General features: G+C 38.9%; 2 protein-coding genes across 3 annotated transcripts in view; one reads left to right on the top strand and one right to left on the bottom strand.

The window, feature by feature from the left end:
• The window catches only part of LOC124173211 (zinc finger protein 182-like), a 94,292-nt gene that overhangs the window by 21,957 nt on the left and 49,389 nt on the right, over nt 1–22,946 (top strand). The window lies entirely within an intron of this gene.
• LOC124173212 (zinc finger protein 271-like) overlaps nt 12,454–22,946 on the bottom strand; it is a 28,649-nt gene continuing 18,156 nt past the window's right edge. For both annotated transcript variants that reach the window (XM_046552750.1, XM_046552748.1), the window contains 2 exons: nt 20,700–20,772; nt 12,454–14,423 (listed from right to left, as the gene is read on the bottom strand). In XM_046552750.1, coding sequence (XP_046408706.1) covers nt 12,583–14,423; nt 20,700–20,772 — 1,914 coding nt within the window. In that variant the 3' untranslated portion in view covers nt 12,454–12,582. The remainder of the gene's footprint in view (nt 14,424–20,699; nt 20,773–22,946) is intronic.

Raw genomic sequence — 22,946 nt, forward strand, 5'->3', positions numbered from 1 at the left:
TGATTACATCAGTGTTGTGTTGTAGTTTGAGTGCCTGCACCACAATCACTGTGCAATTCTTTATACAAATGACAATAATATTTCCTCTTGAAAACATTGCTAGCTATGGTTAAGCCTTAAACGATCAATCAAGGAATTTCTTCCCCAGGTGAATGGCCGTATATTTCCTGGTAACTGTGTCCTGTTGATTGGCACGAAACAACTTCCCTTCTGTGTATAAATAGTTTAAAAAAATGAAATTGGTCGTATTAGACACGTGGTTTTGCGTGTGGAGATATATCCATTGAGATTATTTTATCATGGAAAAATTATTTCACGTAAAAATAGTGGTGAATACGCATATTTTTACTGCAGGGAATGAAAAGCCCCGGTTTTTGTAAGTCCGCAAAGGCATTGCTATCACAGATATTTTGGGAGCGAAGTAATAAAATTTAATCATACAACATGTCTGACTGACATTCTGGTGATACCCTTTCAAAAATTTATGTCAACGTCATCAGTAAAAAGATTGAAGTTGAAGGAATTTCTTCGGCAATTTAAAAATCTAGAGCTCTCTTCACATTACTAATTTTAGTAACTGCAGTTAATATCTCATATTTTCCATCATACGCAAGTTTTTTAGTATTTATAAATTTTTTGAGTGAATTATTTAGATAAATTTTTAATGCATAATTCTATGCACTTAAAGGGCATTTAGTATATGTCCATTAGGGTTATAACTTTTTTGTAACCCCATGTTCCTGTGCTATAAATTGATGACCTTTTGCACAAAACTAAAGAAGAAGACATTATATATATTTTCTTTTTAAAAAAGCTCACCCCCAACCCAAAAAACTTATTTTACCATATTAACTTATAAGATGAAAAACACATTTTGTAGAAGTTTTTTATTTAGACTACAAATTAATTTATTATGATGCAATTTTATAGCACTTATGTATTAACACACACCTGTGCAATGGTGTAGCGAGGTGGGACGTCCGGGGGGGGGGGGGGACGGGACTAACCCACACCACCGAAATATAAAACACAACTACTTATCTTCATAAAAGGTAGAAATTGAGGCAGTTAGTAACAAAATATTGATAAATCCTGAATTTACAAAAGAGTTCTTTGAAAAATGAAATTATTTTGGTTATAAAAAGTGCTAAAAGTAGTTTAAAACCCTCTGCTTAGAACCCCGTTTTTCGCAAATTTTTCTTCTTTTCTTCTGGTAAAAGAATAAATGACAAAAGAGCTCGGAAATTCCACCTGACATTACTTAAATTAGGTATTTTCTGAAAACTTACCTTTGGAAATCTTCCGTTTTCTTAAAAAAACTGGAAACCTTGAGTAAAATGAAATAGAAATTTCGCATCATCACGTCATTCTGCTGATTTTGTAATCTCTTTTTTACTATTGTTGGATTTCATTTTATGCTGTTCATAATTTTATACAAGTTCCAGAATAGATGGAGATTCAATGATGAGAATGTCTCTTTTTCTTAAATTTCATTCTCCATTAGTAAGCGAAGATCTCCATCAAGAACTTGGTACTGACAGACAATGAATTGTGGCTTTTCTAGTTTCTTTCCATCAAACTCTCAATGACTATCCTGGTGAAAATGGCCACAGACGGCCGCAGGAAAATTTTGTGGCCATCTTGTGGCCGTCTGTGGCCATCTTGTGGTCGTCTGTGACCATTGTGAGACTGTCTGTGGCCATCCTGTGGGCTCTGTGTCCAGACTATTATCTCTGTGGCCATGGACATGAGTAACCTGTAACCATAGGAAGAACCAGTGGCCATGGCCGCAGAACTTTTAGCCACTTAAGATTAATACTACTAGGCAAAATTATCTGTAACTGATGCATTCACCTTATTTTTAATGGTACATAATGTAGATTTTCGTAATTTTGGGAAGATATTTTTCCTTTTTTCGAATGATAACTTAAATCCAAAATCAAATTCTGTCCTACTTGTTTAAAACTCACAATTTCTTAATGAAGAGTTCCAAATAGCAATGAAAAACGAAGGCTACGGCACTTAAACCCTTGAGGTTGGTTTGATTATTGAGAATAGTTTGACATTCATCCCTCATAACGTGTTATATTAGGATTGGGGCAGCTCTTCTATTCCCTCTGACACCCATGTGCCAGAAAGATTTAGGGCCAAGAATGTCATTCACTCAAGCTTTATTTCGGAAAATCAAGCCTTCAGGTCTTAGCAACAGTATACGTATGGAGCAACCACAATTTCCAATTATTGATATGATAAATTTATGAAAGCACTGCGGATTACCTAGAACAGGGTCATTAATGAAATCTAAGGAAGGAAAAGTCAAGGTTTAACAGGAGTTTTTTTTATTTTCAAGAAATGAGGATCATTTCAAAATTCTTGTTCGAGGATGAAAACTTCTCGGGTTTCCAACCGGGTCAGGGTCTGCGTGGTTTAGGCCGACGTTTCGTTGGGAGAATTTCCCAACATCCTCAGGGCTGGTGATGCCGATGTCGCGGTGTTTCGATATATATATACCCTCCTCCTTTACCTAGGTGGTCTCTGATTGGTCCGGGATTTTTCCTCCTTCCTCGTCCTATTTAATGCCAGGTTCCAAGCGCTACTTAGCTGCAGTCCTCGATCTCTATTGATGTTGTTGGGGTGAAGACGGATCTCGACGGCTTCTTTAGTTATCCGGTCCCAATAGCCTCTTGTTCTTCCAATTCGGGCAGTTTCTTCCCAGTGGATATTGTGATTTTCCTGGACACAGTGTTCAGCAATGGCCGATTTTTCCAATTGTCCGAGTCGGAGGTGGCGTCGATGCTCCTTCACCCTCGTCTCAATGGTCCTCTCCGTCTCTCCAATATACACTTTACCACATTCGCGTGGAATGCGGTAAATGCCGGCTGTCTTGAGACCAATAGGGTCCTTGGCTCGGACCAACTGATCCCGGAGTTTGCCAGGAGGAAGGCGAATGCTACGAATATTGTGTTTAGCAAGGATCCCTGTTATCTTCCCCGAGACCGTGGAGACGTAAGGCAGGATGGCTTTTGATGCTGGAGGCCGTTCTTCGTTTTGTTTGTCTCCTTTGTCATGTCTAAAGGCCCTTTTAAGGGCCCTATGGACTTGCAATTGGCTGTATCCGTTGTTTATGAATGTCTTCTTCAGATGTTTCAATTCCCCTCGTAAATTATCCTCGTCCGAGATATTTTACCTCTATCTACCGAAGGCACCAGCCCCACCAAGGATATATGGGTTACCGAAGATCCACAAGATTGGAATGCCGCTAAGGCTCATTGTTTCTGCTATTGAATCCCCAACCTACAACCTGGCTAAATACTTAAGTGGAGTACTTGCACCATTTGTAGGACGGTGTGAACACCATGTGAAGAACTCCATGGAATTCGTCAAAACCCTACAAGACATCCACGTACCGTCGACGGATATCATGGTGAGCCTAGACGTGGTGTCATTATTTACAAAAGTGCCAATTATTGGCACCCTGGCTTTGCTGGGAAGAATATTGGACCGCAGAACGGTGGAACTTTTCCGCCACGTCGTAACTTCCAGCTACTTCCTATACAACGGAGACTTCTACGAGCAAACAGATGGAGTGGCTATGGGTTCGCCTCTACCGCCTGTCATTGCTAATTTCTTTATGAAAGACTTCGAAGAACACGACCTCAACTCGGCTCCACTGCGCCCTAAGTGCTTCTTTAGATATGTCGACGATACTTTCGTGATTTGGCCCCACGGAATGGATACCCTACACTCATTCGTCGACCAAATGAATAGCCGCCACCCAAACATACGGTTCACCATGGAGACTGAAACGAACGGAGAGTTACCCTTTCTGGACATCCTCATCCGCCGCAGGGGAGATGGTACCCTGGGGCACAAGGTATATCGGAAGCCAACTCATATCGATCTATACCTAAATGGGAAAATGACCATCATCCATCGCAGAAGAACGCTGTCTTATCCTCATTAATTCATAGGGCCAAAAATATCTCCGACGAGGATAATTTACGAGGGGAATTGAAACATCTGAAGAAGACATTCATAAACAACGGATACAGCCAATTGCAAGTCCATAGGGCCCTTAAAAGGGCCTTTAGACATGACAAAGGAGACAAACAAAACGAAGAACGGCCTCCAGCATCAAAAGCCATCCTGCCTTACGTCTCCACGGTCTCGGGGAAGATAACAGGGATCCTTGCTAAACACAATATTCGTAGCATTCGCCTTCCTCCTGGCAAACTCCGGGATCAGTTGGTCCGAGCCAAGGACCCTATTGGTCTCAAGACAGCCGGCATTTACCGCATTCCACGCGAATGTGGTAAAGTGTATATTGGAGAGACGGAGAGGACCATTGAGACGAGGGTGAAGGAGCATCGACGCCACCTCCGACTCGGACAATTGGAAAAATCGGCCATTGCTGAACACTGTGTCCAGGAAAATCACAATATCCACTGGGAAGAAACTGCCCAAATCGGAAGAACAAGAGGCTATTGGGACCGGATAACTAAAGAAGCCGTCGAGATCCGTCTTCACCCCAACAATATCAATAGAGATCGAGGACTGCAGCTAAGTAGCGCTTGGAATTTGGCATTAAATAGGACGGGGAAGGAGGAAAAATCCCGGACCAATCAGAGACCACCTAGGTAAAGGAGGAGGGTATATATATCGAAACACCGCGACATCGGCATCATCAGCCCTGAGGATGTTGGGAAAGTCTCCCAAGGAAACGTCGGCCTACACCATGCAGACCCTGACCCGGTTGGAAACCCGAGAAGCTTTCATCCACGCTATTTACCGGGAAAAGCTCAGATTCTTCATTCTTGTTCGAGTTAGCTTTTTTCAAATTTGTTCGAACATTCAGAAATATAAATTTTGCTGTCTACTGCCATGAGGAAACATTTCTTTTTAATGTGGGAAAAGGGAAAGGCTTTCACCTGACCATAAGGATCTATTGCACACTGCTTAAGATGCAGAGGCATGTTATTATCACTATTGATGGCGATGTTCAACACAGTGCCAAGACACCATATAACTGGTTCTACTTGAAGTGAGCACACAGAAATTATCTAGTCAACCATTAAAAATTCTCCAGTCACTAAACGTATGCAACTGTCATTTGAGACTTTCTGTCTACTTAAATTCCTACTGGAATACAATATACCATGCATAGCCACTCTATTATACACTTAAGCCACATCGGCACTGGTGATTTTTGGCCTTGCAACGGAATCAGCACAACAACAAGTTAAAAAAACTCTGCTCTCAACAATAGTTCCATCTGGTTTCCTCCATATTATCCCATTCTCACCTAGCGCCTTCATCTCATCCACCAATGGTTTCAAAAACATTTGGAGGCCTGGTTCACCTTTCTTAGAAAACCATAGGCCAGCCAGCATAATGTTCTCTACATCAAATATCTCATCAGGAACAATTTCATTTAAGTGGAAGTGTATAGGCCAAATACAATTAGGCCCATTCTGATACACTGGAGAACCATCAGTACTAATTGTGATAGACAATGAGTTGGGATCATGAAGGACACGGTTAGCAGTTAAAAGATTTTTATAAATTTGCCCATCAAAAACATCACATATAACTTGATCATGCCTTTTCTCCCTTGAAACCATCTTGATATGTTGTTTGTCCAATAACATTTGAAGTTGTTCCCTAATGCTCAGAGTCACAAAGTAATTCCCTGCATTTAAATTGCTTACAGACTGTGACCAATTACAATGGTCACATTTGACATCATTTTCAAATGATGCCTTACACCCAAGGTAGATGTTGCAAGAAGGACAGAAGAAGTGTACGGTTGGGTCAGATCCAAACATAAATAGTTTTTGAAATAAATACTTTGAGCTGGGAATAGCTTCAGGTATACCGACCAATTCATTTACGAAACTAATCAGATCTACCACAAAAATATCGGTCATGCTGTGTCTCATAGCTAAATGAAAAATCATGAGTAAAACCTCAAACTTTGTCACATTTATACCAGCCGTTAATGGTTGGTTAAGAATTTCAACACCAATCCTTTTTGATTGCAAAATGGATGAAACCTTAGTACTATCAGCACAAACATCTCTATCATTAAATCCAGAGAAAAAACCATCAGGCTCCACTTCAAGGTCACTACAGCTGTTTTCTGATGTGTTCTCACCACCCTCCTTAACACTGTGGGCTGGAGATCCTTCACCGGAGACGCTCCTACGGTTTAGGCACGATTTCTTTGGCCTTCTTTTCCTCCCTGGAAATCATTGTGAAAGGATAAAAAATAAGGATTGGCTCGAAATCAAATAATTAATTTTGAAGTATGGCACTCTGTATTAGAGAAGGGTAAAACTTACATCATATTTACTTTAACAATGTTATATACTTATACTATGCTTTTCTCATAGAGTTTAGATTTTTCAGCTGATTTATATTGACTAATTTCTGATGAGAATTATAAATTGTAGACAGGGCAATTATAAGTTTGGATATGAAATAAATTGACCCCTTTCAGAGATAAAGCTGGGGTGCTGACAAAGAAATCCGGTCGATACATTATTTACAATCGAGAAAGGATACTGCTACACATTATAATTTAATCAAAGATCTTGATAGCAATCTAAGTCAACTTGTGTAACAGTGAAAACTCACCAGGATTTATTCCACGTTGCAGTAGCCTTTCCTCGGTGATTTTTCCTTGAATCAACCAACGACGCCTGGTAGAACGAGGAATAGAGCAAGATTGAATATTGTCCCTCAAATACGAACAATACACCTTGCTTCTCCTTCGCAGTGCCATGATCACACTCCCGACTTTCCTTTGTTGTCTTTGTTTGGACAATGACAATCCATACAATACAATAATCACATTTATAAACTTGCAGCTGGAGTAATGTGCCTAATCGTAGATCTATGAAGTAATTTATCGAAATCCTAACTTAAAACTTGTCGAACGAGTACTTCACAATTGGTATTAATTTTCTTATCACTGCAATGGATACCACTGATGTATAACATGCGCTTTGAACTACTGCTTTCATTACATAGATAAATTCGGCATCAACAAAATACAGTGCATTAACATGTAATAAATACAAAATTAAAAGTCTTTATAAGTTAATCAAAATAGCTGTACAGTACATAAATTGCACTAAAAATTAAATACTCGTGTGATATGAAGAATGGATTCTACATTGACTCCATGCCTCGGAAAATTTTAAATCTTTCTCTGGAAATACAGCAAAGGTTTATAAATATAAAATTTGGGGTGAATAAAATAATAAAACGAATGGGAGCTTTTGCTCTTTCAATGTACCTGAGCCTAATTAGGAAATATGCTTTATTTTTAATTTTACTGACAACGGAATACATACGGAAAACGCTACGCTACTGTCTTCCGGTATTAATTTGTCTGTAGTTTCGGACGCCGATGAAGAAAGCACATGTGGGTTCAGTTATCTGGGCGACATATTGAATTTACAGTTCCGTTTCAAAGATTAAGTGGTAAAGTCGCAGTTCAGTGGTGTAGTTGCTTCAAGTGTGTGGAAAGTCTCCAAGCCTTGTTGTTACTGTGACACTGGTGTGGCTTGTTTCCTAAGGAAATCTGTTTGCTTTAAATCTTGGAAGCATTTACCATGGCTAAGTGCAATGGCAAGAGGAACTTAAAGATTTGTTTTGAGGAGGAGCATCACGCATTAGTAAAGTATTTGGATAGGGAGGGCAACAAAGAAATTGTACCGGTGTGTAATATACCGGAATTGAAAGCGCCAGATTTTGCTTTCGACAAGAAAGCCGTGTACGATGCATTTTGGGCGCCTAGTAAAAAAAGCAAGGCGGAAACTCTGACGGACTACCGCCGACTTGTCTCGGAGATACCCAGGTTTCCTGCTGGTTCAGGAAACGACTGCGGTCCTGGTTTCTACCCAGCAACCGTGCTAATCGTCTGTGGTATGTATCTATTGATTGTGGTCATTTGGAAGTGGCTGTATTGTAGACTCTGTAATAATATATTTACTTCCATTCCTCAGGCAACAAGAAAGACCTTCTTATGAAGATGGAGGTTGAGCGGCTTAAAGAGCCTTCAAGAAAAATATTAGATTTCATGTGCTCGGTAAGTACCTCTTTTTAACTTGTCATTACATATATCTGCTACAAACAGTTACTGATGAACTACTAATGCAGATTGTATAGTAACTCATTATTTTTCATTTCATTTAGAATGGAGAAAGGAACAGAGAAGATGGGGAGCAAAGTTCGAAGGGTAAGGGTACTGGTGGCAGGAGAACAGAGAAGGTACCTTCTCGACGGATATCATGGTGAGCCTAGACGTGGTGTCATTATTTACAAAAGTGCCAATTATTGACACCATGGCTTTGCTGGGAAGAATATTGGACCGCAGAACGGTGGAACTTTTCCGCCACGTCCTAACTTCCAGCTACTTCCTATACAACGGAGACTTCTACGAGCAAACAGATGGAGTGGCTATGGGTTCGCCTCTACCGCCTGTCATTGCTAATTTCTTTATGAAAGACTTCGAAGAACACGCCCTCAACTCGGCTCCACTGCGCCCTAAGTGCTTCTTTAGATATGTCGACGATACTTTCGTGATTTGGCCCCACGGAATGGATACCCTACACTCATTCGTCGACCACATGAATAGCCGCCACCCCAACATACGGTTCACCATGGAGACTGAAACGAACGGAGAGTTACCCTTTCTGGACATCCTCATCCGCCGCAGGGGAGATGGTACCCTGGGGCACAAGGTATATCGGAAGCCAACTCATATCGATCTATACCTAAATGGGCAAAGTCACCATCATCCATCGCAGAGAAACGCTGTCTTATCCTCATTAATTCATAGGGCCAAAAATATCTCCGACGAGGATAATTTACGAGGGGAATTGAAACATCTGAAGAAGACATTCATAAACAACGAATACAGCCAATTGCAAGTCCATAGGGCCCTTGAAAGGGCCTTTAGACATGACAAAGGAGACAAACAAAACGAAGAACGGCCTCCAGCATCAAAAGCCATCCTGCCTTACGTCTCCACGGTCTCGGGGAAGATAACAGGGATCCTTGCTAAACACAATATTCGTAGCATTCGCCTTCCTCCTGGCAAACTCCGGGATCAGTTGGTCCGAGCCAAGGACCCTATTGGTCTCAAGACAGCCGGCATTTACCGCATTCCATTCGAATGTGGTAAAGTGTATATTGGAGAGACGGAGAGGACCATTGAGACGAGGGTGAAGGAGCATCGACGCCACCTCCGACTCGGACAATTGGAAAAATCGGCCATTGCTGAACACTGTGTCCAGGAAAATCACAACATCCACTGGGAAGAAACTGCCCAAATTGGAAGAACAAGAGGCTATTGGGACCGGATAACTAAAGAAGCCGTCGAGATCCGTCTTCACCCCAACAATATCAATAGAGATCGAGGACTGCAGCTAAGTAGCGCTTGGAACCTGGCATTAAATAGGACGAGGAAGGAGGAAAAATCCCGGACCAATCAGAGACCACCTAGGTAAAGGAGGAGGGTATATAAATCGAAACACCGCGACATCGGCATCACCAGCCCTGAGGATGTTGGGAAATTCTCCCAACGAAACGTCGGCCTAAACCACGCAGACCCTGACCCGGTTGGAAACCCGAGAAGCTTTCATCCTCGAACAAGAATTTTGAAATGATCTTCATTTCTTGAAAATAAAAAAAACTCCTGTTAAACCTTGACTTTTCCTTCCTTAGATTTCATTAATGACCCTGTTCTAGGTAATCAGCAGTGCTTTCATAAATTTATCATATCAATAATTGGAAATTGTGGTTGCTCCATACGTATACTGTTGCTAAAACCTGAAGGCTTGATTTTCCGAAATTAAAGCTTGAGTGAATGACATTCTTGGCCCTAAATCTTTCTGGCACATGGGTGTCAGAGGGAATAGAAGAGCTGCCCCAATCCTAATATAACACGTTATGAGGGATGAATGTCAAACTATTCTCAATAATCAAACCAACCTCAAGGGTTTAAGTGCCGTAGCCTTCGTTTTTCATTGCTATTTGGAACTCTTCATTAAGAAATTGTGAGTTTTAAACAAGTAGGACAGAATTTGATTTTGGATTTAAGTTATCATTCGAAAAAAGGAAAAATATCTTCCCAAACTTACGAAAATCTACATTATGTACCATTAAAAATAAGGTGAATGCATCAGTTACAGATAATTTTGCCTAGTAGTATTAATCTTAAGTGGCTAAAAGTTCTGCGGCCATGGCCACTGGTTCTTCCTATGGTTACAGGTTACTCATGTCCATGGCCACAGAGATAATAGTCTGGACACAGAGCCCACAGGATGGCCACAGACAGTCTCACAATGGTCACAGACGACCACAAGATGGCCACAGACGGCCACAAGATGGCCACAAAATTTTCCTGCGGCCGTCTGTGGCCATTTTCACCAGGATAGTCATTGAGAGTTTGATGGAAAGAAACTAGAAAAGCCACAATTCATTGTCTGTCAGTACCAAGTTCTTGATGGAGATCTTCGCTTACTAATGGAGAATGAAATTTAAGAAAAAGAGACATTCTCATCATTGAATCTCCATCTATTCTGGAACTTGTATAAAATTATGAACAGCATAAAATGAAATCCAACAATAGTAAAAAAGAGATTACAAAATCAGCAGAATGACGTGATGATGCGAAATTTCTATTTCATTTTACTCAAGGTTTCCAGTTTTTTTTAAGAAAACGGAAGATTTCCAAAGGTAAGTTTTCAGAAAATACCTAATTTAAGTAATGTCAGGTGGAATTTCCGAGCTCTTTTGTCATTTATTCTTTTACCAGAAGAAAAGAAGAAAAATTTGCGAAAAACGGGGTTCTAAGCAGAGGGTTTTAAACTACTTTTAGCACTTTTTATAACCAAAATAATTTCATTTTTCAAAGAACTCTTTTGTAAATTCAGGATTTATCAATATTTTGTTACTAACTGCCTCAATTTCTACCTTTTATGAAGATAAGTAGTTGTGTTTTATATTTCGGTGGTGTGGGTTAGTCCCGTCCCCCCCCCCCCGGACGTCCCACCTCGCTACACCATTGCACAGGTGTGTGTTAATACATAAGTGCTATAAAATTGCATCATAATAAATTAATTTGTAGTCTAAATAAAAAACTTCTACAAAATGTGTTTTTCATCTTATAAGTTAATATGGTAAAATAAGTTTTTTGGGTTGGGGGTGAGCTTTTTTAAAAAGAAAATATATATAATGTCTTCTTCTTTAGTTTTGTGCAAAAGGTCATCAATTTATAGCACAGGAACATGGGGTTACAAAAAAGTTATAACCCTAATGGACATATACTAAATGCCCTTTAAGTGCATAGAATTATGCATTAAAAATTTATCTAAATAATTCACTCAAAAAATTTATAAATACTAAAAAACTTGCGTATGATGGAAAATATGAGATATTAACTGCAGTTACTAAAATTAGTAATGTGAAGAGAGCTCTAGATTTTTAAATTGCCGAAGAAATTCCTTCAACTTCAATCTTTTTACTGATGACATTGACATAAATTTTTGAAAGGGTATCACCAGAATGTCAGTCAGACATGTTGTATGATTAAATTTTATTACTTCGCTCCCAAAATATCTGTGATAGCAATGCCTTTGCGGACTTACAAAAACCGGGGCTTTTCATTCCCTGCAGTAAAAATATGCGTATTCACCACTATTTTTACGTGAAATAATTTTTCCATGATAAAATAATCTCAATGGATATATCTCCACACGCAAAACCACGTGTCTAATACGACCAATTTCATTTTTTTAAACTATTTATACACAGAAGGGAAGTTGTTTCGTGCCAATCAACAGGACACAGTTACCAGGAAATATACGGCCATTCACCTGGGGAAGAAATTCCTTGATTGATCGTTTAAGGCTTAACCATAGCTAGCAATGTTTTCAAGAGGAAATATTATTGTCATTTGTATAAAGAATTGCACAGTGATTGTGGTGCAGGCACTCAAACTACAACACAATACTGATGTAATCATCGAAAGACATGCGAGTAAATCAACAATATAAACAGACTAGTCACTAAGCTGAGTACTCTCTCCATCAATCGTATATTATTATTAACTTGATATTTGCATATAAATTACATAGAAGCACAACATCAACTAACATGGATCAGACAATAAAACATTGATCAATCACACAATTGACATTGACATAACATTGAAAAATTTTCTTGAGGCAAAGTGCCTGCAGTTCTTATCGAAAGTGTTGCAATGCATGCCTTACTTTCAAATGCAAATAATTTCCTACCATTAAAAAATAGCAGTTACACAAAAACGAATAAATTAATTAGTCTACGAAAATATAGCCCAGTAACATTACTTGAAAATTTATTTAATAAGGTCACAGATCTAAATAAATATTATTATATCATTTTCAACATTATGGACATTTTTTTATTTCATACAAGCAGTTCTTGTTATAATAAGAATTGTTGACCTTGATTGCTAACAATTACCAATAACTAGTCAACTAAAAACTTAACCCTGTGTGTTTGCAAATGAAAGAAAAGTTGCATCTATTAAGAGAAAGTCTTTCCACATTCATTGCATTCATTGAGTAGGACAAGGTTTTCTTTGGTAGTGTAAGACTTTTCACATTCACTGCACGAATATGATTTCTTCTTCATATGAATAGAAATGTGACAGACAAGGTGGCTTCTTCGTGAGAAAGACTTATCACATATATTGCAGGAATAAGGTCTCTCCTTCGTATGAGTCCGCATGTGATTGACAAGGGTGATCTCTTGAGAAAAAAACTTATCGCATTCATTGCAAGAATAAGGTTTCTCCTTCATATGAGTCCGCATGTGACAGACAAGGTGACTCTTTTGAGAGAAAGACTTATCACATTGATTGCAAGAATAAGGTTTATCCTTCGTATGAGTCCGAATGTGACGGACAAGGTTACTATTTAGAGAGAAAGACTTTTCACATTCATCGCAGGAATAAGGTTTCTCCTTCGTATGAGTCCGAATGTGACGGACAAGGTTACACTTTTCAGAGAAAGGCTTATCACATTCATTGCACGAATAAGGTTTCTCCTTCGTATGAGTCCGAATGTGAATGTCAAGGTGACTCGTTCGAGAGAAAGACTTTTCACATTCATTGCAAGAATAAGGTTTCTCCTTCGTATGAGTCCGAATGTGACGGACAAGGTGACTCTTTTGAGAGAAAGACTTTTCACATTCATCGCAGGTATAAGGTTTCTCCTTCGTATGAGTCCGCATGTGATTGACAAGGTTGATCTTTTGAGAGAAAAACTTATCGCATTCATGGCAAGAATAAGGTTTCTCCTTCAGATGAGTCCGCATGTGACAGACAAGGTGACTCTTTTGAGAGAAAGACTTATCACATTGATTGCAAGAATAAGGTTTATCCTTCGTATGAGTCCGAATGTGACGGACAAGGTGGCTGTTTTCAGAGAAAGACTTATCACATTCATTGCACGAATAAGGTTTCTCCTTCGTATGAGTCCGCATGTGATTGACAAGGGTGATCTCTTGAGAAAAAAACTTATCGCATTCATTGCAAGAATAAGGTTTCTCCTTCATATGAGTCCGCATGTGACAGACAAGGTGACTCTTTTGAGAAAAAGACTTATCACATTGATTGCAAGAATAAGGTTTATCCTTCGTATGAGTCCGAATGTGACGGACAAGGTTACACTTTTCAGAGAAAGACTTATCACATTCATAGCACGAATAAGGTTTCTCCTTTGTATGAGTCCGAATATGACGGTTAAGGTGGCTGTTTTCAGAGAAAGACTTATCACATTCATTGCAAGAATAAGGTTTCTCCTTCGTATGAGTCCGAATGTGACAGATGAGGTTACTCTTTCGAGAGAAAGACTTTTCACATTCATCGCAGGTATAAGGTTTCTCCTTCGTATGAGTCCGAATGTGACGGAGAAGGGTACTCTTATCAGAGAAAGACTTATCACATACATTGCAAGAATAAGGTTTCTCCTTCGTATGAGTCCGAGAGTGACGGACAAGGTGACTGTTTCGAGAGAAAGACTTTTCACATTCATTGCAAGAATAAGGTTTCTCCTTGGTATGACTCCGCATGTGATAGACAAGATGACTCTTACAAGGGAAAGACTTATCACATTCATTGCAAGAATATAGTTTTATCTTCGTATGAGTCCGAGTGTGATGGACAAGGCTACTTGCATAGCTAGATTTCGAATGAAACCGTCCATCATTAGGATTTGAGCACAACGTTATTTTATCAGCAATCAATATATCATATTTTTTAAAGTCTTTATCAAACACCTTCCTGCCTTTCCTTGAATGTGATGCTCTAGTCTTTGGTTCAAGGACTGCAAACAAGGCTGAGGCTCGTTTAGAAGCTGGGGACTCTAGAAAAAATATACCATTAAAAATAAGTGAAGACAGGCATGAAATCTACGACTCGGTGAACTTATTTATAACAGCAAATTGACAGATATCAAGGTAGCTACGTAAACCGATTCTTCGGTTAGACGCTATCCACATAACAAGGTGTCAGTTAATTTTTTACGGTTGTTACCATATATTTATTTACAAATTTAATGGCACTGCTCCTAAGGGAAATTGAGCAAAATATTGCATACTTACCTCAAGTGTCTACTCCAGAATACATATCAATGCACTTTTTCGTGCACAGAAGTAATCATACACTGAATTTACAAATGCCATGTACACACATAATGTTGAACTGAAAAATTTTTCATCATTATTAACCCATTATTCCTCAGACTGTATGTAATGGTTTTAAATTTGGTTTTTTCGTATATTCCAGTTTATTTTGACCTGATTAAGATATATTTTCATTAAAAAAATTATTTTCAACTTAATATATGATGTTCAAAATGTTGCGTTTCCGCAACGCTGGGAAAACTCCGGCAAAAAATTAAAATACAAGTTTTTATAACTTAAGTTTCACCTTTTATTTTTTATCGTGATTTGCATACTCAACACCTTCGCCCCGAATAATCAGTATTCCTTTGGTAAAATGCTTTATTCTGCCTTGACGAACATGCTGGCATTCATGAATAGAATCCACAGCCATTGCCCCTAATCTGGATAAGATAACATGCTACAGAGTTATTGTGTACCCCTACCATTCCCTAAATGTAATCGTTGAAGACATTTGATTGCGGAATCAGATCACTCTTATTCAGCCTCCGTTTGTGCCCATTCGTCCTTACTATGGGTTCAATATTCTCGTGTGTTGAAGCAGAGGTGTCTACAGAATTATCATACCATCGCGCTAATAGAATATTTTTTGACTTGTCAAAGAAATAGTCAAAATCCTCTAGGTTTTTTGTCAAATCCCTCGGAGACTTGAGTGTGGAGTGTCCGGTTCCAACACACAGAATCGCGTTTCGGACATTTATAAAAATTCAACAGATATAGAGCAATCCTTTCTCCAAGTGGTAATGAACTATCTCTTCCTGGCTCAGCACCTACATATGGCAAAAACTGATAGTGATAGTCCGTAGATGAGGCTAGACACTACAATTTATAACCAAGGATGAATATTTTAGCTGAGTGTCGCCCGAAATATAGAACCATTTAATCATCAACGCACAATTTACTTAAAATAAACCCAAAGTGAATGAAGTTTTAATTTAGACTTTTGAGAAAAGGCCTGAATTTTGAAAATGTTGTCAAACATCGGAGAGGCGTACAAATTTTATAATTTTATCAAAACTATTCTACGTCATAAAAAGTCTCAGAACTGGAACAGACATATCCTCTTTGTTTTTCCAGAACATATTAGTGCGTGGTAATGCATTGTACCCCGATAATATTAGGATCCCAATGAGATTTATTAGATCTGCCATACTTGGAGTAAACATGTTTATTTTCCTCCCCAGCGTACTTATTTGAATAGTTCGAAAATAATTCAAGTAATCCTTTACTAAGAAATAAGCGAAAGATCTCAATCTCAGCGCGTTTGACTGTATTTCAAGCAAGTCCTAGAAATGCCTGAAGGTAGCGGAATACTGCCGTCATTTATAACTATCTCCCCATCATCGGTGTTTCTTTGACGGTGAGGTCACTAACTTCTATATTCCCCGGAGAGTATCAACGCATCGACCTCATCGCTTTCTTCGCTAAGTTATTCCACTGCATCCAGTACTTTATCGCCCGTGGTGCCCCTCCTGAAAACACACATATCTGAAATACTGAGATAATGTAATTTTCATTGCATTTCCCAAATCTAAAAAACATTATAAACGACCTCTCCTGTAAATTATTATTCACTTCCCTTCTGCCAAAGTAAACTTCTGAGGCGTAGAAATAAGGCATAAAATATTCCTCACTTTTTCAGTTGGATGAAATCCCTGGATGACGTTTCTTACAAGCCGAGAAAATAATATTGCAGTATTATTAATATAATTACTAAAAGTGAGATAAAAAAGGAATTTTTTGGGACTATTTCACTGATATCAACCCATTTTAAGCTAATTTCCTAGCTTTACACCACCTAAGCGCTAAAACAAAAGATAGCATGTACTTAGTACGATTGCTCAGGGGGAACTCCAAGGAGCGATTAGAGGAACACTCCACCTTCTGCAATAAACCTGTTTCGACCAATGCTTTTCTCAAACACTCATTCTATCGTCATCAACATTTAATGCATCGTAAGCTGAATGTAATTTCTACAAAGTAAGACTGCCATTCAACGGCTTGGGAATGATTGGCCTGGCCCTGTATCTATTCCACATGGGCGCGCAACGGTTCGAATCTACGAAGTAACAACTCGTAAAGATGACCATCATTGGAATCCATAAGCAATTAACTCATAACATTGTTCACCCACAACCTGAGAGCAACAAAATGCCGCTAAAATGCCATCACAAGACTACGTTGTCCAATTCAAAAGCCATATTGACGAGCTGCTTTTGCTTATAGAAAAGCCTCGCGGTCTACCAGAGAATTCCCATCGTTGCGTAAACGCAACATTATTTACAACAACCAGATTTATTCCGGTAACAATGAAAGTGAATGGCAACGATAAACATGATGAATAATGAAACTTAAAACTAATTTAAAACATTAGCGACAGTAAGATTCCTCAAGAAATCTTACAGAAAAATCTTCAGAAATCTTGCATAAACAAGACTAACAGCAGTAATAGAATATCATATTGTCTGAGGGGCACTCCTCTATTCTAAAGAGACTTTCGTAACCACTACACCCTGCATTATTTATACAATTATTTCAAGTATAAAGACATGGGGTATTAATGATCACATACCTTATGTCATTATATATTATAAAAGGATGGTCAGATGGGGTGCCTCATGTCCATATATCCGCGGTCACTGCCCTTCATTGGATAAATCGGATCCAAAGTGGGGAAAGCATCGCATTAGGATCCGAAGTTTTATATTATGGATTCAGTTTATACACACCCCAAATGAGAAGAAAGGAAAGGGTTCTAACCCTCTCTTTGAATGTGCCCTCACAGGTCCGTTGATATCTCTTTCTGCCAGTCTTAGTTTGAGAGCCTGGATTGTTCAGGATGGATTGGTATAAAAAACCATGATAACAGACCAGTTACGCAGAATGTTGAAATGACAAAGAGCTTGTCATATTTGCACAATGGATCCAACATTTTGATAAAAGGATTTGCATGCAAAGATGGACTGAAACGGCATAAAGTAAATTTTGAAACGTATCAGTAGCCTACCCCCACACTACTTCCCAACTCCGTCGCAGGGCCATCTACAATCGTCTGATTTCAGTGGCTGACTCTGTATTCAAGGTGGAATTCACCATAGATTAAGTCTAGCAAAGAGTCATCACAAAGCTTGATTCATGAGTAAGTCTGTAAGAATATCTATTTCATTTCCTCACTTTGATGATTTATATACTTCATATTGTGACGAAAAGCCTTGTCACGGCTCATTCTGCGTTCGCGTCCTGCCCTTTTCCCCATTCAAGTTGGCGCGCGGCCGTAGCAAGCGATGAGCGACCTTTCTTTTTTTCTTTTTGTCGTCTGCTATCATTTTAGCATGTCTTTTGTTGTTCAATTGGGTATATGAGGCCCGGTATTATGTGAACTGGGGTTGGTAGGTTCGATTCCGGAGAAAGCGGTGGATGAATCCGCTAAAGAGGAGGGAGACCAGAGGTGACCGTGCCGAGGTGGGGCAGTAAGACGAGGCCGCTGCAGACGCGGGCTAGGGCGTCTTGGAGTTCGGAAAACGCGACAAAGGGGAAGGCGTGCCGGAGAGAAGAGCGTGGAGTGCAGTCGAGGAACGAGAAAAGTATCCTCGCCTTCGTCAAGACATCACGACAACGTCCGAGGATCTGCGGGATGTGGATCCCCGCGGTTGACGCATCGTGATTTGGCGACCCGCCGTTTGACACTTAAGTACTCTAAAACCCTCTCCCGGGACGGGGAAATATCCCGATCCTCCCCCCGCTCCAGCCAGCCCATACGCCCTCGAAGAAAGTCCCCAGTGTGCACGTGTGTCATCCTAATAACCAAGTGGTCTCATACATAAACTCACGTCAGTCTTTCTCGGTCTAAAGACCGTCTTAATTGTATCACGTTTCTCCCGTTCACGTCATTCCATTTGGATTGACGACAGCTTCATTTTGATATAACAGAACGTGGAGCCTGTAATATTTTCAAGTAAAGCAACGAACATTACCCATAATTGTCTTAAAATGAAGTGCAGTGGTTTTTGTCGCAACTTGAGCAAGATAACGAGTGCCCGTGTAATGTCAATTCTTGAGATATTCAGTGTTATTTTTGTCCATTTCTGTGCATTTATCCCAGTAGTCATCTCATCCCTCATCTATTAATGTAAGATTTCTTTCTTTTTTCTGGCATATTTGTTTCGTTTTTCGCAAGTGTATCATTTATGTCTCGCCTAAGTCAGCATCACCCCCATCCCTCATTAGTGTTTAAGGATAAAAGTGTTCGTTTTCTTTTCGTTTAATAAATTGCGTATGATATTCAAACGCTGTGTACGAGGTCATTCATCTCCTTGCTGCGCCATTGCCTTCAAAGCTCTGAGTTCCCATCTTGACCGCGAGCTGCAGAACCCACGAAAACTTCAGAACTTAGATCGTAATCTCCGTTCGACGATGCACGGTAGGTGGGCGTGTAACGTCACAATATGAAAAGCTGAAAATTGGCAAAAGATACCTGATTTCCAGGTTGTCCACATGCATCCATTTTCTAATTCCCTAACTCTTCCCTTATAATTTATCTATTTTCAGAAGCAATCATCGCAATTATATTTTAATTTTGAATGCATCCAGATTGAATTTTCATAAAACTCAAAGTACTTAAAATATGAAGTGATTTACAAAATACCACTAGAGCATCCTAATAAAAAATAAACTTAGCAGTTAAAAGTTATAAGCAACATCCAATTATTCAAACTTCTCATATTCATCCTCAAAGAGGATGATACCTTGTACTTTGCTGTACAACCTTTAACAATTTGGATGGCGCTATAATCTTGAAATCTTAGCTAACGACAATAAGTAAGCAGGGCCTGGTCATTACTCTGCAGAACTACATCTGCTGCACACAAGGCACTGAAATGAAGTATAGCCTATTTTCGGCCAAATCAGTTTTTTTCCTTATCTCACTTTTTCCATGAATAACTTTTAAGCCTATTAAAGCACAGTTGTCTAGAGCACAAAACAGTGAATTGGTTGGGGTTGTAACAAAGCAAAATTTTACCATCATTTCAAAACCGATTAAAAACCACTTGATGTCATTTCAACAAGTTCAATGTTCATTTTATCTATGGACTGCACAACTGACATGGCACATAAATGGATTCTTGTGCCCATTATTCTTCTCAAGTGATTTATTGGGATTTTTTTCTATTACCCAGTCTTAATGACAAAATTGTTAGGTGAAGTACACTGGAATTCCCATATGAATACACATGACTGCATATATTGCTGAATGTCACTGATGCATGATGAAAATTTTACTAGACACTTTCCAATCTGATTACATTGTCAAGCAGAACTATAAATCATAAACTAAAGAATGTACTGATGGATAAACTAAAGGATGTACACTCAAAAAATACAAGTGCTACATCCTTCACATTGGGAGTGTCCAAAAACCGGGTCTCAGATTTCCATGAAATTTTCTTGTGTTATACATAGTCCATTGGGAGCTGTCCCTGAAACAGCCCCCATATGGGGTTATACAAATATATATAACCAAATAACTGTATAACCAAATAGTTTAAACTGAAATGCATTTAAACATTTACAGGTGAAATATATATATGTATGAAACAGCCCCCATATGGGGTTATATAACCAAATAGTTAAAACTGAAATGCATTTAAACATTTACAGGTGAAATATATTCCTGTAAAATAACCACTCTGCAAATGGTGAGCATTAGTCCAGTGGTTTAAGTGCCCAGTTGTCATGCCGAGGACCTGGGGTCGAGCCACATGCAATATTAAAATTTTCCATGAACTTCATGGAAAGATGACAAAAAAACTAGCTCTTGTAAAATAAGAGTGTAGAAAGAAAGTACGAAAGAAATCAAAATCAAAATATTTTTGAACAAGAGATCTAGTTTTTGGACATCGCCTAGTCAGAATTAGTTAAATATCATTTCTCTGAAGAGTCACTTTCAGAGCACTCACCCTCTGCCTCTATCATAGACTCCATGGCCATTGTACGATTTTGAATCAGCTCCCCATTCTCCATAACAGTAGGCTGAAAGTAAGCAAATATCAGATTTACAAAATAAATTTCTAAAAAAAATGAAATAAGAATCTTCATTTCTTGTGAATCTCATGCTAAATACAAAAACAAATAAAGTGACAACACCAACACTAACCCTAAACACTCTCCAACAATATGCTGTCCTAAATACTAAAATATAAACTCCTTTCTGGGGAAAAGGTGTAGGCCAAAAGAATAAGCAAAATGCAAGGTAAAAATACTGTGGGGCAACGGTCTTCTTCAGAGTTAGTTCTTCTATTCTTTATTATATACGGGATTTCTAAATGAGTCTTCTGAACTAGAGGAGTGAGAAGTCATATGGGATAACAGTTTTACTTATCAGCTCTCCGTCATGCATGGGGATGACCTTTTCAACTGTCTCCTGCAGGGGGAATTTACCATGGGCTGAGAGAATATTTCATTCAAGGCGTCGTGGGTTGACCTTATTTCTCTTGGCATGGCAAATCTACTGTTCAGTTCTCCTATTTTCTCTTCTTCACCACTCTTCAACTCACAGTCTAACCTCCACGATTCTCTTCTCTTTCTACCTCTCCTCCACCTGACAGGCAACACACCATCAGCTGTCGGGAATAGCCTTCGGCTGCAACATGTAGCCGTGTTTGATGTGTCTCTTCCAGCTGAAATTCGTCCGTATTTTACTAAACAGAGAGTGTTAGTTTCCTGAGGTTGGGGCACCTGGAGGAAACTTAGGAAGAAGTGGGTTTTCATAGAATACTCACCACGGGGCAGGAGGATTGCCAAAGCATGTTCTTATTTTGTAGAAGGAAGGAGTGCAGGTTCTGTCACCCTCCATTTGCTGCACACGGGTGTTGCTTGGAGGAAGGGGATTGGGAAAATTGTAGACCTTTCACTGGTCGCGTGCACATCATGGAAAAACCACCAAATTGGGAAAGCGGGGAATCGTGGGGGGAGGGGGAAACACTCAGCATTCCATTCAATCTTTGCTGTATACCCACAACCACATAATCACACACGATATTGAAGCAGTTCTCCTAATCTTGTGAATGTGGATTTAAAGTTACTCATGAAAAATGCCAAGTGGTAACGGTTACAATACATTTTGACCAATTTTGAAAATAATGATGAAGTTCTCACAATTTGGGCTCAAGTGCCTGTGTTTACAGTACTATGAATTCAGGATTTCCCCAAACATCACTTTAATCCATTAATTTAACCCATTAATCCCAAGCATTGCATAAACAAAACATTATTGAATGGTAATTATTAGAAAAATCATTTATGCAGGATAATTTTTTCTCAGGTTTTCTGAATTTCTGATATATCTTTTAGCTATTTTCGTAAACATTTTCACTCAAATAACAATTTTCATCTTACTTCAAAATTTGCCCATTTCGAAGCTTTGAAATACTACAAATTGTAAATGATATTTTACTAATATTTATCGAGTAATCCTACTAGAGGTAATTTTTTCTCTAAGTTCTGTTTCTTTACTCATCATGTTTATTTTTGTCACGAACATTCGCCATTCCTGGTATAAATATGGTTGTTGTAAAGTGTTGCGATTACACAACAATGGGAATTCTCTGGTAGATCAGAGGGCTGTTCTCAAAGCATAACAAAACTTATCAGTATGGCTTTTAATCAACAATGTAGTCTCTCGGAGGCAGTTAAGCTGCATTTTAAGCACTCACAGGTTGTAAGTTTATAACGTAAAGCGAGAATAGCATTTCCTATTCCAAGATGGCCATCTGTACCAACTTTACATCAAACCGTCAGGTACTTCATAGAGTCAAACTGTTTGGCGCACACATGGAACCGATACAGGGCAATGTCATTAAGTCGAAGTATTTCTTTGTAAATGTTAAATTCAGCTTCAGATGCATTCAGTTTCAGAGACGGTAGAATGAGAGGGTGAGCACCGTATTAGTCAAAGCAGGATTGTGATGGAAGGTGGAGCCTCTAGTAACCTTCTAGGAGGATGCTATTGAATATTTAATCAGAAAAGACTGTGAAAATTAAAATATACAACCTAAATTTTGAAAAGTTCTTTTTTGTTTTTATTTTCCGGAGTTTTTCCAACATTGTGTAAACGCAACATAATGCAAATCATATATTATGATGAATATAATCATTTTTACTGAAAATTAATCTTGATTAGGATAAAATAAACCGTAAAATACACA

Source organism: Ischnura elegans, assembly GCF_921293095.1.
Source record: "Ischnura elegans chromosome 13 unlocalized genomic scaffold, ioIscEleg1.1 SUPER_13_unloc_4, whole genome shotgun sequence".
Taxonomy (NCBI): domain Eukaryota; kingdom Metazoa; phylum Arthropoda; class Insecta; order Odonata; family Coenagrionidae; genus Ischnura; species Ischnura elegans.